Here is an 18,806-nt window from a genome sequence, read left to right on the forward strand (position 1 = left end):
GAATTAGTCTCGGCACTCACTGTGACCCCAGTTAGTTTGACCTGGGTACTTTGAAGATGAGCATGCTGTGTTAATCAGTCAGACAGCGAGGCTGGTGTTTAGTCAGGACAGACAGGCTTCAAAGGACTTAAGTGATGTCCACATCTTGCTATGGAGGCTTCCTTACTTTGTTTTTTTTTTTATGTGCTTGTGCATGTTTACGTGTCTGTAAACACACTCCTGGGAAAGCCCATTCACATTTTTGCTGTCAGTAAATTGTTTTCATATTACACATTTGTTGAAAAACACATGTAGCTGTATACTTACACACTAACAGAAAAAAAACACTCCTTTATGTTCTTCTGTGCAAATTATATATGTATGATTAGGTTCATGTGACATTGTAGGAATCTTTTACTATAGTGAATGCACCTTTTATGGACTAAAATCAATTTAGAAACATCATTTATAATAAAATCAAGTCACAGTCTGTATTTATGTTAACATGCTAACATGTCATTAGCATGTGGCCTTTAAGAAGTTATTTATTGTGAGTGAGGAGGAAGACACAAAGTTTGACCAAGTGAACTGTAAAGGCACAATCAGGAAAATATTCATAACAACAAACCTAATGAGAAACTTAAATCACTATTAACCAACTCAACATGTCTAATTTGGAAAAGCTAACAAAGCTAGCCACAGCTCAGAGCTAGCCACCTGACAGCAACCTTGGTATGAGCAAAGGATCAAATCAGTTACAAGAAAAATTATGGAGACAAGTACAAAAGATGGAATTATAAGTAGTTGACATTTTTAGTTATATAAATTTGTTGCACCTGCTTTTATTTATTAAGGTAAAATGTACAAGTTAAATTGGGTGTACAGCAGGGGGGGTTTCAGGTAATTATTAGTATTTTCTAGTTGAAAAGTATTTTATTTTCAGTTGCTTAAGTGAGAGAAAATCTGGGCAAAATTGTACAGTTTATTTCTTTTATTATGAAAATACAATTTTGCATTGTTAAAAGCTGATCTCTGTGTATGGTAAGTGCTAGTTCCTGAAAGGTAAATTGGCAGATATCTTTTGTCAGATAAATGCTGTTGTCGTGTTATGGTTAAGAATCGTCAAAAATCAGTAGTGCATGTCACACTTCAGAGTCAGAGTCAGCCATGAAATCTCAGCTAATACATTTCTATATATTTCATATTAATGCTAAAATTACATATCTAAAAGATATATTTTAGATATGTATGTAGCTCTAACAAGTCCTAATTCATTCAGAGCTCATGCTATATAAAAAGAAGTTTAATACAATTTCAGACACATGCATTACATTGCATTATATTGTCTCACCAGAATTGCCCAACCCAAGTTATGACAAGTCTGTATTTGATTTCTGAGCACCACTATTGGCCATTATTTAACCTTTCTTTTGTGAATTGTCAGACAGTACAAAATAGCTGAAACTAACTTGACCTCGTTCTTGAAAGTGCGTGTCAGTATTGATATAGCATTTAAAAAAATATTGCATCTTGTACAAGTTGGACAGTATAAACGGATGAGAAGTGAAAAGGGGTTTTCTTTTGGTTTGGGGCACTGAGCAGCACGGTGCAGAGGGCAAAGCTGAGGTTAAGTTTTTAAACACACACAAAGGCTCAAGTGAATGTCTTCAACATTAGACATGACAGTTCTGCTCTCTGGAATACATCAGCCATAATAAGCTTTTTTCTGTTGTTCCTACTGCCATAGTTATATACACACGCACAGATCTCACATGCACACACTGCTTCCACAGTAAGTCATTACCTACCATCACATCTTTCATAGGCGTACTGTCTTCATCAGAGGCAAAAATATGGTGTATAAGGTTACTGGAGGCAGTCATGGGGGATGGCTTTAAAGCAATAAGATAGCAGTAATGGCACACCATCATTTAGGAAAATGTAATAAGTGAATATCTAATAAGCCTGTAAAAGATGCTTAACCCCTGAAACTCTGAGGTCAGGTAGGCCTACAGAGATAGGAGAATAAGCCGATTAAGGAAGGTTTCCTCTCACATTGCGGTCATCACAGGATTGACCAGTTCTTGACCTTGCTGTTAGGAGTGTGCTCACCTTAGTATAGAACCACTCTTAGATAAATCCGCACTTCATGGTATTTGATAACAGCTTGTGTAAGAAAGTAATAGGTTATGAATCTCTTTCTGGAGATAAAGTAGGAGTTAATGGTACACCAGAGATTTACGGTTTTACGCGTTGCTCACCTTTGGTCGACATTTGTCACAGCGGTTTCTTGAAGGCTGTGAGTTGAGCCTGTGGGTAAAGTTGTAATATTTGTAAAGGTCTTAGCGAGCGAGTTAAGGCTGCGGTTTCGACACAGAAATGCTATTCCTGAATTCACTAAATGGCGCATGACACTCCTTGTATTGACCTGATGATTGATTTGGTGATTGATTGACAAGAAGATATGTTGTTTCAAATCCCAGGAGAACTTAAATAAACAGAAGCATTTGGTCGTAAATGTGACGTCCACATGCTTCTTCTGTGTCGATGGAGACTGGTTAAATGTGCTATGCTCAAAATGAATGACATCCAGAATTTAAGGTCAGTATCTCTCTACGCATGCACACACGGAGCAACATCCTAAAGCCATTTCCAGGCAGGGCAGCAGAGTGTGTCCTCATTACTGTCTGTGACTGTGTAGTCACCACTCAGTCACAGCTCACGCTGCCAGAATGGGATTTTCCCCTCTTTTCTCCTCTGACTCTTCAACCTCTTTTTCACCTTAACTTCTCTTGCATATCGCTTCATCTATTTCTTAGACAGAAAATCATTATCAGTCAGGAAAGACAATTTCCTGCTCCTATGGTCTCTTATACCCTGCCAGTCAAAAGTTTTAGAAAACTGTATGTATTTTTTTTGATACATGTCAATTCATCGAATTACCAGTTAGCAGAAACGAGCCTAAAAAGTGAATAAAACTTTTTTTGAGTGAGTGTATAATTTCGGTTAAATGATGCTGCACAGTGTATGTTGGTAGAAATAGGAACACAACAGCGTTTTGCATATTTGTCTTACAATTTTCAGTATAAAAGCTTCAAGTGTTTAACTTTGCCAGTTCAACGTGCTGATTACTTTTAAAGTCCCACTATTATATAAAAGATTGGATCATTCAAAACTCTCCACACATTCAAATCTGTTGCAATCAAATGATGTTTAGATTGGCAATTTGCTAAAAACAAGCAAAAAGGTTTTGTAATAGATGAGTGGCTAATGCATAACTAATACACACTGATGTAGCAGTCAGCCGTTTGAGAAGTGAAGGTTTTTACATGTTAAGTGTTTTATCAGCAGTGTATAGATTGATTTTCTGCATCTGTCTGAAAAGTTCTACTATTGTGTGCTTAAATCTTCAGGATTTTATGTTTAGATATTTGACATAAACACAATTACATTTCTAGTCGGTCACACATAAAAACATATCTTTATGTGTTACTTGGCTACTGTCTTACAAAACAAATTCTCCAAGCTCTATTTAGACTCTTTATCTCTGACAATGTGAACAAACCTCTTCATTTGTAGTTAAAAGGTTTCGCTCAAAGCTTTTAGTCATTTCAAAAGTGGTCACGTTTCCATTTGCCACCGGGAGTAGCTGAAATTTATAGTCTTCTGATAGAGAGTCAAAGGAAGAGGAAGAGAAGCACGGCACACACATCCATATTAGACTGCAATGGCAACCAGATGAACTTGTTGATAGAGTACTAAACAAGTCTAAATAGCCTAACACTTGGCTCGTTCTGACGAAGGCATTATCTGACTCTCCAGTTTACCAACTTCACAGCTTAACAAAATGACGTTTAGTCCCATTTGCTCTTCTGTTTCTCCCCGCAGCTATTTCTGACTGCCATATGTTTTCTTTAAAAAGTCTGGAGCCTGTTAAAAAACATTTTAATTCAGTTTAAGCAGGTGGTGTGCGGCTAGTGACTGCAACACGTTATTTGTGTAATGCACTGACAATTAGAGACGACTGATATATCGGACTGTATTATTTCCCAGGATATCGGTATCACCATTTATAATGTCCAATAAATGAAAACTGAAGAAGTTGAAACACCCTTCAACTTTCTTATGAATGTTGATGTTGCATAGTTTGTTTACTAGAAGGCACTCTGCATCGACACACTCAACAATCAGCTGATCCGGGCAAAGTCGGATCAGCTGACTAAAGCAAGATTATTTTAAAACTGAATAGTCGTAATAATGTAGTAAGGATTCATAAATAACTACTCACAGCAAATCCTTGAGAAATCTGTTTAAGTTTTGTGTGTCTGGAAAAAAAAACATTGACTGATATATTGGATTTTAAACCTCCAAATATCAGTACTGGTATCTGACTTAATATTTCTGTGTCCAGTTCTGCAGACATTGTAGTCACTCGCACACCTTATATATTCACAGTGGTATGCATCTGTCTGCTTCTATCTTTCCACCTTTTTAAGTTGCGAGAATTAAAGTTGAAGGGGAAGAAGCAGAAATGTGTGTTGGCAAAGTTCTCTTTGATTTGTTGAGCTATGGAGCTCTCCTCTTTTATTTAATCTGCCTTTTCCTCAGAAATCTCCTCGGACTCTGCAAGGGAGTTTAAACAGCACCGATATGTGTGTCTCAACATAAGATGAAAGATCCAAGCCCAGGTAATCAAATTTAGGATTGTGTAATCGAACAGGACAAGGGGCACTGGATGGGGAGCCATTCCTTCACTCGACGTCTTTCCGATCTTTCACACGCTCAGGCAAACTCACGAAAACACCAGCGTCTTCATTTTTAGCATACTTTACCAGGTCGCCGTTAGTCAATAAATGACATGCTATCTTCATGTTCTTTTCACCCATCTGGTCTACTGACTCTTCTTCCCCACGGTGCGTTTTATATGAAACACACTGTAGCTTCAAAGCGGGGTTACTGCCTGTTTAGCCATAATTTGCTATTATGCATGGCATCCAAGAGCATGCTAGAGCCCAAACAGGAACCACATGTGGTGTACTTTAAGCACCCAAAGCTATATATTACATATGTTACATGCTGTACACAAGTTCGTTCCTGGGAGCATGTGCTTACGTGCAGAGAAGCCTGTGCAATACACTGGCTGTAACAGGAGAAAAGAGGTTTAAAAGTGTGGAGAAAAAAGCATAAGATTATTCATTTCCTGTCTCCAGTGGGAAAAAAAGCTTCTGTACCACAAACACACAGTGAAATACATGCACGCGCAAGTGCTTCGTGTATGTTTTCTTTTGTTTTTAACTCTGGTCATAGAAGTGAAAAAGTCGGGAGGAACCGATTCAAAGTGAAAGTTCATACGGGTTAATTTTTCCTTGTTCAAGGAAGCTTGTTTATAAAAAAGTTTGACGTAAAATGGATTTCTGCAAATGAGAAAACAACATCAGGGCTAAGTAACTATCTGAAGGTGCTGTCAAAGGCTCTCTTTGTCTTTACCCTCTTCCTTTCATCTTTCTCTCATCCCTCACTCCTCCCACCTTCCCACTCTCATTAGGGATGGTTGTGAGAGTGGAGAACAAAGCCCAGGCCTGCCAATCGATCACCGAGGAGCACTATCAATCGACTCGTGGAGCACAGGTCTCCTCCATCTACCCAACAATTGACGGGTCAAAGATTGATGAGAAAGATTGTTGTGTGTCTGTCTGTGTTTGTGTGTTAATGCAGCAAAGTATGCCTTTATTGGAGCTACACGTAGATTACAGCGAATGGAATGTCATCGTGTTTGTCAGCTGTGCATTGCAATTTGTCAACATAGGAAGACAATATCAAAAGAACAACACTTGTGAGATACGCTAGAGTGTGTGAATGTGTATTTACGTATATGCAGCAAGCGGTGTATGCACAAATGCTCTGTGGTATAACAAAGCCCAGAGAAACTGTGAGATATTTGTTTTTGGTGGTTACTCTTTACCTTGGCATTTTGTTTCTGCCCTGGCAGCAGTAAACATGCACACAAGCAAAATTAAATCGTACACTGGCATGGAGTCACACTTTACTCTGGCACGGTGTCGTTCCCTTTCTGTGAGTCATGCCGGTGCTGTAATGGATGAATCCTGCCGAAGTCTGACCAAGCATGGGTGTATGCGAGGATTTGTGGGCATGCGTGTATATTGTCAAGGTGTTGTGTAAACACTAGAATTATGTGTCACAGCTGGCCATATGACGTGCCCTGGTTTCATTTCAAATTCTGTCTCTGTGGGAAGACGCTGCTGTCACATTTGCATGAGAAAGGTTGTCAGACTAACACGTTTTCTTGTTTCTCTCCCTCCTCCTTCCCCACCTCCCCTTCTCTGCTCCCCTTCTCTGTCAACAGCTCTGATAGCTATAGGGCAGTACAGCAGCACCATTGAGACTGTTGATGCCGGCTGGTGTAAAGACATCACGGACCAGGGCGCCACACAGATTGCTCAGAGCAGCAAGTCCCTTCGCTACTTGGGCCTCATGAGATGCGACAAGGTAACGAACATTACTCATATCGTTGTCTTTCTTAGAGCCCGTACGCACAAGCCTAAAGGCTGGTCGGGAGGCATCTGGCAACCAACTCGCTGACTACGCTGATCTTGCTTTATAGTTCAGGCCCTTGCTCTCACAAACACAAAACTGGAACTTAAAATGAACATGTTCAGTTTATAGCTCAGTTGGATATCATTAGTTGCACCATTACTTTCTTAAAAACGACAATGTCTTCCAGAAATAACTATTTACTGTCAATATTGCATGTTATAAATACATAATAGAGTTGTAATAATTTAAATTCTGGGATCAAAAACAGTTTGAATCCAAATATTACCATAAAGCAGTCCTGATCAGTGATCATTTTACACCGATATTTTAAGGGTTTGTTAAACTTGTGGTATATGAAGTATTTTGCCATCTTAAGGTTGTCGAATATGAATGCACATAAACAACCACAGAGATGTAGTCAGACACATAGACATGAATGTGCAAAAGCTCCAGGTTAGGGCCAATTTAAAAGCGTCTGAATGTGGGACGTCGAGTATCTAACTGCAGCCCGTTCCCAGTTTGTCTGTGTGATACATGAGTCACACGGTTGGGTGATAACAGAAGTAAAATGACATGATGACCTGTCTCAAACCTGCTCTGAGATGCCTCTGGGTGTGAGGAGGGACAGTCTTTTCAAAGTCACCCTTACACTTACATCTGGCCTCTTACTCATCCAACCCATAACCTGATGGAAGTACATGTAGTTTTACTGCCATGGTAACAACTCCACCCACGTCGCCAATTGGTTTTGTGGAGCTTCTGTAACACAGATGCATCCACTTAGCGTGGATGACATGAGTGGGATGAGGGCAGGCAAGGAAGGGAAAGTGAAAAGCTGGCTTAACCTAGAAACTGTAGTCTGTACTGATACTGGAGAACCTGGTGTCTTGTTCTGTAGCAGAGTGCACAACACAGGACACCATCCCAATCCTGACAGGCTTCAGTATAGTAAATATAATTGTGTGTTTAATGAGCTTTCATTTCACATTTTACAGTATTCATTTTTGTTTTAGGTGGAGCACATTTAAAAGTCCCTGCTGTGCTTTTGAAAAGTGCAAGTTGGCAGGGAGAAAAACGAGGGAGGAGAGATTTATAGTCATGGCTGCTCAGTGGGCTGGAAACTCATCATTTTTATTTTGTCATTATAAAATCAGTGATATCTGTGTGTCATGGCCTCAAGCTTGACCCTATGGATTTCTATGATAAAAATGAACACACTGAGATCATTAAGTGCGACAAGAACACCAGTGTATCATATTTATCTATTTAGACTGTAATAAAATGACAATATATGAGCATCTGACAGTGACCCTGTATGTAGGGTCTCAGTGATGAAACAGTGTACTCAGTTCACATTATTGCAGGCATGAAGGTGCATCTATCATATTTATCTATAAGTAATAAAGACTAACTGCATTACATAGCAAGTGATCACTTAAATTCCATTTTCGTCCGGTTCACTACTGCCTCACTGACTCAGTGACCCAACAATCAATAGCTACATCCGTGCTAATAAAAAATTGTGCTCTGGAATGACCCACATCTTTACTGGAATAACATTTTTTCTTAGTTTTTCTCTACCGTATGCATTCATGTCTTTCCCATCCAGTGAACAATTCCAGCTGCTTTTCCTTATTTATCTACCCAGTTCTCTTTTCAGGTGTGATATTTATACTCACGGTTTAGCCAGAAGGTTGAAAAGATAAATAATTACTCTCCTTCCGCTCTGGAGGGGGAATTTGGGGATGACACAGCTAAATAAAGCAGTAATTGATGCTATTAGAGTTGTAATGGAGTGTGAATCGAACAGAGAGAAGAGTTTGACAGTTTCCAAGGTCAAGTACCTCGCCAGCTCTTAATCACACAACAAATTTACTGCATTCTTACTCCTCCCACACATCCTCCGGCTTCCTTTTTTCATATCCGAAACTTTTGATTAGTGAAATACGCCTGGAGTACGCGTTGTTAAGGCTGGTCAGATTTGTAAGGGCAGAGGACCAGGGGCCTGTACTAAAAAGCAGGATTAACTCTTATCCAGGTAATTTCAAGGTTAACCCTGTTTTTAAAAAAGGTGGTTCCCTTCTTACCGGGATGTATCACCTTGCTAACTTATCTTGCAAGCCTAACCTACTCTGGAGCAGATGAGGTTCCAGATTAGAGATCAGCAGGTGTGAAATCACTGCCTACTGACCAATCAATTCTCCAGAAAATGTCACCGTTCTTGAAAGATCCTCCAGTACTCTGAGCAAAAATAGTAGGAGAGTGTAAAATGTTAATGCGTATACATTAGTATATGGTCATAAAACAGAGCATATATGAGAAATTTGCTCCTAGTCCAAACCTAAATTTGATTTCAGTTTTTATTTTCGGCTGTTAAACAACACCAGACCGGCAGCTGAAATAATAAAAACCAAATCTCTTTTTTAAACATGAACTTAATGAAATATTTGATTATAATCCATCAGATTATCCCATGTCGTAATGGTAGAGTTGTAAAATTTGATAAATCTGTCAACTTCCACGGTCAACATTTTTACTGGCTTTTCTCCTTGCCTTAAAATAGGCTAGACTTTATTAAATTAGTAGTTCTTCAGTCTCACTGATCGAATACTTATAAAGTTGATACTCAGCTATGTGCCACTGCTTATCCATGTTACAGACGTTAAGGTAAGTTAACCCAGATAACGAAAGGATATGCTGGTTATGTTAAATTGGCTTTGTTACACAAGCCTCCATCCAAGGCAAACTACTTTGTTTGATGTTGGTGTCTCGCTATTTATGGTAGCAAGAAAGGGTTAGGACTTGGTCAGGAGTAGAAGGAGAGAAAGAGGAATGGGGGTAATACAAAATTTGCTCAGAGAGAGGGGAAAGTGATGTTACTGAGGTTGGAGTGAAAATGAGAGCTATAAAGAGAATAAAAGAAATAAAAGCAGCAGAACAAAGGAATTGTGGTTGTCTTAAAGTCACACGACAACAAGGTGTTGTCGTGTGACTCTGCCCCCCCCCCCAGCCCTTGCTTTTATCTCCTTTCTCAAATCATCTGCCCATTCTGTATCAGTATTGTTGCTTCTGTTTTATGTTCATTTATTTTACATTTGGGTATTTACTGTTATTAAAATGTCTCTCAAATCCTGATTAGTAATTTTTATCAAGATCACTTCGATTGGGTTTGTCCCCACATAATTGGAGCCTCAAACGTTTGGCGGTGATAGTGCTTCAGTTCTCTTTGTTATATATATATATATTTCAAATAAGATACACATTTTGTCTTACAATCTAAGTTATCAACATTTCATGCACCAATTCTAAATTCTTTGACCTCTGCTTGGCATGAAATTGTAGTTTTTGTAATGTTTGTTGAAACTGCGCCTCCTAAATAAATCAAATCAATGTTTTGAGGTACTTTGCAAATTTGTGTTACTGTAGGCAGTGCTTTCATTATGCTCATAATTTTTTCTGGCATGCATTTGACATTTAAGCCCCTAGCAATGTTGTATCACGCTTTATTTGTGTATCACAGCAGTAAAATCCTAAGGCATGTCCAATTCAATCTCGGGGCAAACTAATCTAATCTTTGCCCTTAATGCACTTCTGGCAAAACATAGAAGCTGGGGGATAACTCTCAATCCCACAAGGTTTGAACATAATGAAAGTCTTGTGCAAATTACTTAAGTTGGAATTTCTCCCAGCCACAGCATCTCTTCTTTATATTAACAAATCCATTTGAATTTTTTTCCTCATGCCTCATTTTATTTAAATCTTCATTGTTTAATAGAAGTTGTAAGGCATAGCTATGTTTTCTCCACTTTTTTAAGCATATTGTTGACAGCGTGAATGACCAACGTACAAGGTCAGCAGTACTACTGTGAAAAACATGCTTCTGTGCTCATAGGTTGTTCAAGGTTTTTCAACATTACATCACTAATTGTTCTTCAAGTAAATGTCGAAGGTACAACCGTGTTGTCAAACCACTGTTTTCTCTTTTTTTAAAAAAAGTTCCCTTACAACGACGGTCAGAGAGTCATCTAATATGAAAATCCCTGTCTACGCTCACTGCTTGATAACTGTCACTACTCTCTGGTTTTTTGCTCCCCATTGGCGCTCTGTTTTGTTTCTCTAATTGTTTGACGTTACCCTGTGGTAAGAGTAGACATCATATATTTTTCATTGGTGTTGCTTTTTGTATATGTATTCCCCAACCGGTTGGCAAGTGGTTGCTAGCAGTTGCTACAGGTAATTGGTCACAAAGAGGTATGTGACGGTGCACTGAAAACCTCCTTGTGATTGTTTTAATTGGCCAGTTTGCATGTAAATGACAACTTGTTTTACATTGCCAACTGTTTGATACATGATAGAGAAATGCAAAAAGTCCATTGCAAACTGGAAACAGAAAGCACTCGCCTTCAAGGTAAAAGTTGCGCCTTCGAAACATGTTAGCTGCAGGGGTGAGACACAACCCTGGCTTTGAAGACAAGCGGTCTCTGTTTCCAATCTGTGTCACCATTTTTCAAGTTTCACAGTTGTTCAGCGAGTCCTTGGCAAACATTTGAAGAAAATTTATCATATTCTATGCAAACTCTGGGTGACCGCAACAAACTGTTAGCAACTGCAAGGAGTGTTTTGGTGCAGCGACCAGCAACCTCCAGCAATAATCCACCCACTTGGTGGGGAATTACACATTATTCCCTTGAAACAGTGGTTTCTAGGCCTGTGTGACTGAGGCCTGATAAATGTACAAACATAAGAAACAACCCCAGCATTAACAAATTAGCCGACTGCTACACAAGCCTTTTTGATACTCCCTAGCCCAAAATTATTTTTCTGTACATACCAACCAGGAATGTTTTCAGTCCAAAAAATAAATTGTTATATATGCTTACACAGAGCGGTCTGCTAATGTTATTAGTTGCTTCTTGTCTCGTGCTGTGTTTACAGTGTTGTGGACATATTGCAAATATTCAAGTTAATGTTTCCCTTACAAGGACTGTGTTTGGTTTTTGTTCAGCGTGTGTGTTTTGTGGAAATTTAGTGCAAATATCTGTCATTTGCTGGAAAAAATTGAATACGTTAGATGTGTCCTCTTCTTGCCCTGATCATCGTCAGGGCTTTTCTAAACTTGTCAATATTACATTTAGGCAGGTTGTATAATTTACATTTAACTATTCAAAATAAGCACAATTTCAAACTTCTGCCCCCACAATCTTTCACACTAACTAATGGAGTTAGGTTTCAGAGTGGGTCCTGTCAGTCTTAGACAAACACAATCTTGTGTTAACCTTGACACATGGTGCGGACCAACCAGTCAGCTCAGTGCCTGAGCAGCACAACCCAGCCTGTGTAAATTTGTTTGGAATTGTCAAAACGCTGGGAATTTTAATGTAACAGCCTCCCTGAATGTCACCGGATTTAGAAAGTGTAGAATTCATTTAAGAACTGTTAACAGGATCCAGCTGGCTCTCCTCATGTGGAGCAGTGTGAAGGATCGATTTCCTTCGTCACAGTTTATACAAACGTGCTTCTGTACTGTATACATTTTAAAGCAGGGGAGCTTGAATTGTGTGTCTACTGCTATTTAGGGTGATAGGAGGGATTTTTTCTTCTTTGTTTTTTTTTTGTTTTTTTAAATCTGTTCAAACACAGACTTAGCACAGGCACAGATGTGAGTAAAATCTATTTGATTTCTTATCTAGTTTCTACCTTCAGTGGCTAAACCATATACATTTTGTCCCACTGACTTTTTACCCCTTCTGTCCTTCTTCAGAAGGGCTCTGTCTGAAGGATTTCCTTTGTGTCACAGTGTGTTTATACACCCTCGAATGCAACGTGTCTGTGTGTAACAGTGTGTGTTCTCTGAGAGGAATTCATGTTATTTGCTGTTAACACAGCTCATAATGGAGCATTGAAATCAGAACCCCTAGGCTCGGGAAAATGGCGTGCTTCGCCTGCCTCAAATGATTACACCCCTCTGCCCTCAGGGCAAAATGACCCTGTTCTGACGAGGGGAAAGAATGCGATTGATCCAGACTTGCCTCAAAATAATCAAATCAATTCATTTTTTTCCCCTCTTTCTGCTATGACTGTGCCAGTCTTTCAAAGTAATCAGACTCAGGGAAAAAGTGCCTTAATCTTCTGAAAAATGAATCCTTTTTGTTGCATGTGTCAATCTGTGTGTCTCAGAAAAGAGCAGCTCCTCAGTAAGTCTACTGTTAAGTGTTAGATCTTCTGTGTGGGAAGGAATCATCTTTCTGCATTCCACAAACACAAAGCAACATTATGTTTTAATCCACGCAATGATTGTAACTAGAACACTATCTTCAGAGGTCTTTTTTAACTAAAATTATAGGAATATGACAAAAACATTCTCCCGCCCTAGGCAGAGACACAAGCACACAATAATATGCTAAACTAACACAAATCCACATAACTACACTCATGCTTCATTAAGTACAAATTGCTAGTATCAGGTTGGTGCCTTTTTTGCCATCGAAACTGCCTTTATTTTTCATGGATTCAACAAGTTGGTGGAAAGTATCCTTAGAGATTTTGTCTTTATTGATATGACAGGATCACACAGTTGTTGCAGATTTGTCAGTTGCCCTTCCATGATTGAAGTGTCCCTTTCAAAGAAACCAGTTTGAGATTATTTCAGCTTTGTGGCATGTCACATTATCCTCCTGGAAGCAGCCAGAATCAGAGAATGGGTATGATATGGTCATAAAGGGATGGATATGATCTGCATCAATACTCTGGTAGGCTGTGGCGGTTAAACGATTCTCATCTGTGGCTAAGGAACCCAAAGTGTGCAAATCCATCACATCATTACACCATCACCACCTGCCAAACTTTTGATACGAGGCAGGATTAATCATTGTTTTAATATTGTTGTAAATTGCCAACCTACCATCCGAATGTTACAGCAGAAATCAGATCAGGCAACTGTTTTTCAATTGATAAGCCCGTGTATACTCTGGCCTCAGTTTCCTGTCCTTAGCTGACAGGGAGTGACTACCGTGTGGTCTTCTGCTGCTGTAGCCCAGCTGCTTCAAGTTTCCACACGTTGTGTGTTTAGAGATGCTCTTTTGCACACCTTGGTTGTAGCAAGTTGTTATTTGAGTTCCTGTTGTGTTTTTGTTCTGACCTCTGGCATCAATAAAATATTTTCACCCAGAGAGCTGCCACTCGCTGGATAGTTTTTCTCTTTCAGACCATTCTCTGTAAACTTTGGAGATGGTTGTGTGGGAAAATCCCTGTAGATCAGCAGTTTCCAAAATTCTCAGGCCAACCCATCTGGCTCCAAAAGCCATGACTTATTCAAAGTCACTCAAATCACCTTTCTTTCCTATTCTGGTGCTAGTTTTGAACTAGGTTGACCTGCTGGTATGTGATTGGCCAATTAAAGTGGAAGGTGAGTGCTAACTTTTTTTTTTTTTTTTTTTTTTGGACAACCGCAAGGAAGTTTCCAATCACATGGGAAAGAGAAAGAACAAAGATTTTTACTGATCTGTACAGCGCCTAGTAATGTTCAGTGTGCTCTTATCTCAACACTGTATTCATATCTCTGTTAAGTTGCTTTTTTCTGTAATGGGCCCTCCTGGCCAGCGAGTTAAATTTTGTGTCTTCTTTCTTTCTGTATATCTCACTTTTGGGGATTTTTGATCTTATTCAGACTCGGTGGAATATTTTCTTTAGAAACATTTTCACAGCTTGCTCAAATGTACCCTTTTTTTCCCCTCATTTTCTTTCTTCCTCTGTCAACTCCCTAAACTTCTCATGTGCTTTGTCTCTTTCCTCCTCTCTTTTAACCCCATCTAGTCCCCCTTCTCCTTTTTCACTAGTTCTTCCCCTTCTTTCTTCCCCAGCTACATTTCCACTACTTCATTAGAGTGAAAACAAATGGGCAGTCAAGGCTGTGAAACAGAGACCGAAGCAAACTCATGCAGTCAGCATGAAGCTGGACTATGGAAAATAATGACACTGACTGCTACTGGCCTCTTCAGGGACAGCTGGTGAAGAAAGTTAGAGTTATCATAGTAATAATGAAAAGAGGGGGAGGAGAAGAGAAAGTAAAATGAGGGTTGGCCTTGTGGTTAAAAGGCTAAACAAAAAATTTCACAAATGACAGAAACCAAGAGAAAATAATAAGAAAATTAGATAATATGGAACAATCGAGCGTGTACTGGGTATTCCCTTTACAAATTGCCCCACCAAAAAGTGTTTTGTGTAAGCAGTTTTGAAGTGTGCTTCCATTACCTGAACTGAGGTGGAGCGGTGTTTGGGGAACACGTATGAACACTGCTGTACCCCTAGATAGAGCAACCAGACAGACCTTGTTAAAAGAACAGACATCCCAATCAATATGGTCGTTCCACCGGTGCATCCAGCTGCCAGGGACTATACACTGATAGGCACGGCACAGCAATTTGCAGACATAAACAAGGGCCTAATTGTTCAGGGCCTGGAGGTTTGGACTGAAGAAAACAAAGATGAAGTATGGTGAAGAGTTAGGAGGCATTTTAACTCTCGTTTAGGAAATGAGAGTTTGGGAGTTCAGTAAAACTTTCTTTGATGAGTGTTGTTATTGTGAACAGCGGGGATCCTTAGTTTAAAGGTTTCTAATGCGAAAGGGAATTAGGAGAAAGCCACTGCGTGCACACTATCAAGTGCAAGATAGGGAGCTTCTCTGGTTCCTATTTTGAAGGCTTTGGTCAGGCTTGAATGTTCAAAGTGGAGAAAGTAGTTTGAAAGAGTCATTTGCCATTTGTGATTTTCAGTGTAATCTTGGAGTCTCATCCCACACAGAAGAGCTGTATTGATTGGCGGTCTTAACTGAAGCCGCCTCCTGATCATCCCTTCATCTTGTTTCTAAAGGGCAGGAGCAAGGGACAGTGAAGGAGAGAGGGTGAAATAAAGTGAGACACTGACAGAGTTCACCGAGTAGCTCAAGGGAATCTCAGAATTGCCCTTCAACAAATATCTAGCCAAAGCACACACGTAAACCTGACCTCACCTGGCCACACATACACCCCCATGCACATCTTGGCCTTCTCACTATCTTGTCCTTACTTTATTTATTTGTTTTTTTTTACCCCATTCCCATCTTTTTGTCTGTTTATTTCGTCTCCCTTTTCCTCCTTCTCTGCGTAAGGACAACCAAGGTTGTTTGAATTTTGGATGCTGCGGACATCTTTTGTTCATTCAATTAGTTCATTCAAGTAGCCCCCTCGTCTGTCTTCCCTCTTTGTCTCCTCGCCCTCCGCTTCCTCCATCATCCAGTGCTGTTTACTCACTACAGCTGAGGTCAACATAATCTCATGGAGTCATGGGCAGACAGTAGACAACAGTCGGTTTGCTCGGGGTACTCGGAGTTGCCAAATGTGATAGGTGTTTGGGCAGTAACTAACAGTACATTCTTTTTTCCTCATTGTCTCACAGAGGCGGCGACGGTAGGTTATCAAAGAACATTTTAGCCTGCAGGCACAGTGTCTGACTGTGTTAGTTATGGATTGGGTATTTAATGCTAATGACAATGTAACAAGCATCACTGAATGCACCGGCGTTTCAAATTTAATATACATCCAGCCAAGTTTGAGGAATGGGGTGGGGCTGTCGCCAAGGAAGGGGCTGCGTGTCCTGCCTGCCTGTCTGTGTGTGTGTATTAGCAGAAAAGTACTTGGGCATTGACAAAAGCATTTTTGTGAATGGGTAAATGAGGCTTGTAGTAAGAGTGGTGAAAAATTTTTTAGCGGGACTGATTACATCTGTCAGATTTACAAGTAACTGTGAAAAAACATCCACTAAATATTTTTTATTGGAGCAGAGTTCTTGTGACAGCTTGCTTAACATTAGAGCTGAGAACAAAGATACAGATTTACACCATAAAAATGCTTTTACTGGCAGAGAATCAAATAAAAGGCTGAAATCTGAATACAACATGTTTGTTTGTCCTTTTTGTCTAACAGAACTTGACTCCAGTTGTATTGCTTTTATTTCATTATTAGGAATTAGCCAGTAATTCAGGATAATAACCCAGCCGTAGGTGTTGTTCACACTTCAGCCTTCAAAGGAGATCACTGAGTGCTGGCCACTGCTTTTTTGACTTTGACCAGTTTACAGACGTAATCTACTGCTTGTGGTCTTTAAAGAGTCGCTATGAATTTTGTATAATGGTTTTCTTCGAAAGGACAGGGTCAAGCTGTCCTTGTTATTTATTTATTTATTTATTCTGAATAACAAGGGAGTCATACAAAGCAAAATAATTAAACAAGGTAGCTCTGTTGTGATTATCTTTAAGGAATTGTGCGAGTGTTTGACCTCCAGTAAGCCGCTATGGAATTTGTGTTTCGTGTGTGTTTGCCAGTACCCAATTAGCTTGTTTGTGATTTTAGAAACCAAAAAGAAATCTTAGTTCGTCCAATAGGTAAGCAGGAAGTTTTATTGTATTTCCAGTAATGAAAGCATTTTGTTTTCAGAGCACCATACTAGAAGTATTATTATTGTTTTGGGGAGAATTTTTTCCAGCAATGTTTTTATGCTCTATAATGCCATTTGAACTGTTTTTAATCTACAGCTCTCATGCAAAATTCTTGTGAACGTTTGCTCTCTTGTGATGTGGTTTGTCACAATAACTTTCTTTATCCCAAAGAAATCATCATGTTTTTGGACAGTGACATATTTTTTGAATTTTGCATCTGTACACCACAACAGTGGATTTCAAATTCAATAATCAAGATGTGATTGAAGTGCAGAGTTTCGGCTTTATTTCAAGGGCTTTAAACAAGGCGTTTAACTTTGTAACTTTCTTAGAAATTACAGCCCCTTTTAAAAACGGTCCCCCATTTTCAGAAGCTCAAAACTAATTAAACAAGCTAGCGTGATTTTAAATAGAAGGATTGTTTGTAATACTTGTTTTTAATAAAGATGAAAATCCTTGCAGTGAATGGTTCCCTGAAGTGAACCCAGAGACAAATGTTGTTTTCTCCCTGATGATCTGCTAGGCCATTACTGTAGCCACCTTTAGTTTCTACTTATTTATGGGTCTCTGTGCCATTACTGTTGTCCTTAATACTTGAAAAGAATGATCTAATGGGTTGAGATCCGACTCCTTAAGAATACGCTGTCTAATCATTTTCCTGAGCAGAAGCTGAGCAGAGAGTATAACCCTCTGCACATCAGGATACTCCTGACAGAAGTCACATCACTGAGTGTAACCAGCGTTTTGCCCCTTGTTGTAAACTCTGTGCAGTTATATTTGTGAATGCATCTATGTTTTTTTTACTTGGCTTGGTGTTGTGATGGTTTTTGTTAAGCAAACAAAGGATTCTGCAATCAAACACTTTAGTTATCTTCTGTGGTCTTTCAGGCCTTTTGGTTTTGCTGAGCTCGCCAGCACATTCCTTCTTTTTAAGAATGTACCCCATTGTTGATTTGGCGGCTCCTAAAGTTTTTATTATACTCTGATAGGTTTATTTTAGTTTTTCAGCATAATGATGGTCTCTTTCACTTGCATCAACATCTTCTTGGGCCTCGTTTTTAAAAGTTCCAGTGAATAGCTACCAAATCCAAGTTCTACACTTGGAAGCAACTCCAGATCTTTTATCTCCTTAATTTGTCACGGAATACCAGAACAGGGAACAGGCATTATCAAACTGTTATCAGTCACTTGTCCAGGTACTTTTGTCCCCTTGAAAGCAGAAGGCTTTCAAAAATGGCTGATTGTTAAACAGCAAATGCAAAATATTTGTTGAAATCTTTGAATTAAAGCTGAAATTCCGCACTTTAGCCAGATATTAATTGTTTTAAAAATCCACTGTAATTTTGCCTCTGTACACTGTGGTGAGGGAAGTATGCTTTTTATTGGCATAAATAAAACCATCTGTTAAGACACACTTATTAATATTGCATTACAGTTTTATAATTAACAGTATTACTTTGTGGACCTTTTGGCTACGCTGTAAAATCTAATTAATTCCCAGAACTTAAAAAAATTTGTGCAAACTCTTTGCCTCAAAAAAAAAAAACGAACTAAATCTTACTTTAGAGGACTATGTTAGGAAAACTTATTCATTGTGAGTGTATGGATTGCCTTCACCTTTAGAGCCACTACCCTATATTAACAAAACACCTTAAATTTTAATTAGCTTTATTATATTTGGCCTAATAGGTTTAACCATGATGGACAAATAAATTGCAAAAAGCCTTTTGAGCTACGGTATGCTTTCCTCCAGTCTGCAGCGATAAGATGGCCGGTGTGGAAAGAAGGATTGGCTTGAGCC

General features: G+C 39.2%; 1 protein-coding gene across 2 annotated transcripts in view; it reads left to right on the forward strand.

The window, feature by feature from the left end:
- Positions 1 to 18,806, forward strand: part of fbxl17 (F-box and leucine-rich repeat protein 17) — a 229,773-nt gene that overhangs the window by 198,436 nt on the left and 12,531 nt on the right. For both annotated transcript variants that reach the window (XM_040050698.1, XM_040050699.1), the window contains exon 10: positions 6,344 to 6,486. In XM_040050698.1, the coding sequence (XP_039906632.1) occupies positions 6,344 to 6,486 (143 nt within the window). The remainder of the gene's footprint in view (positions 1 to 6,343; positions 6,487 to 18,806) is intronic.

Source organism: Simochromis diagramma, unplaced genomic scaffold, assembly GCF_900408965.1.
Source record: "Simochromis diagramma unplaced genomic scaffold, fSimDia1.1 OVJJ01000131.1, whole genome shotgun sequence".
NCBI lineage: Eukaryota > Metazoa > Chordata > Actinopteri > Cichliformes > Cichlidae > Simochromis > Simochromis diagramma.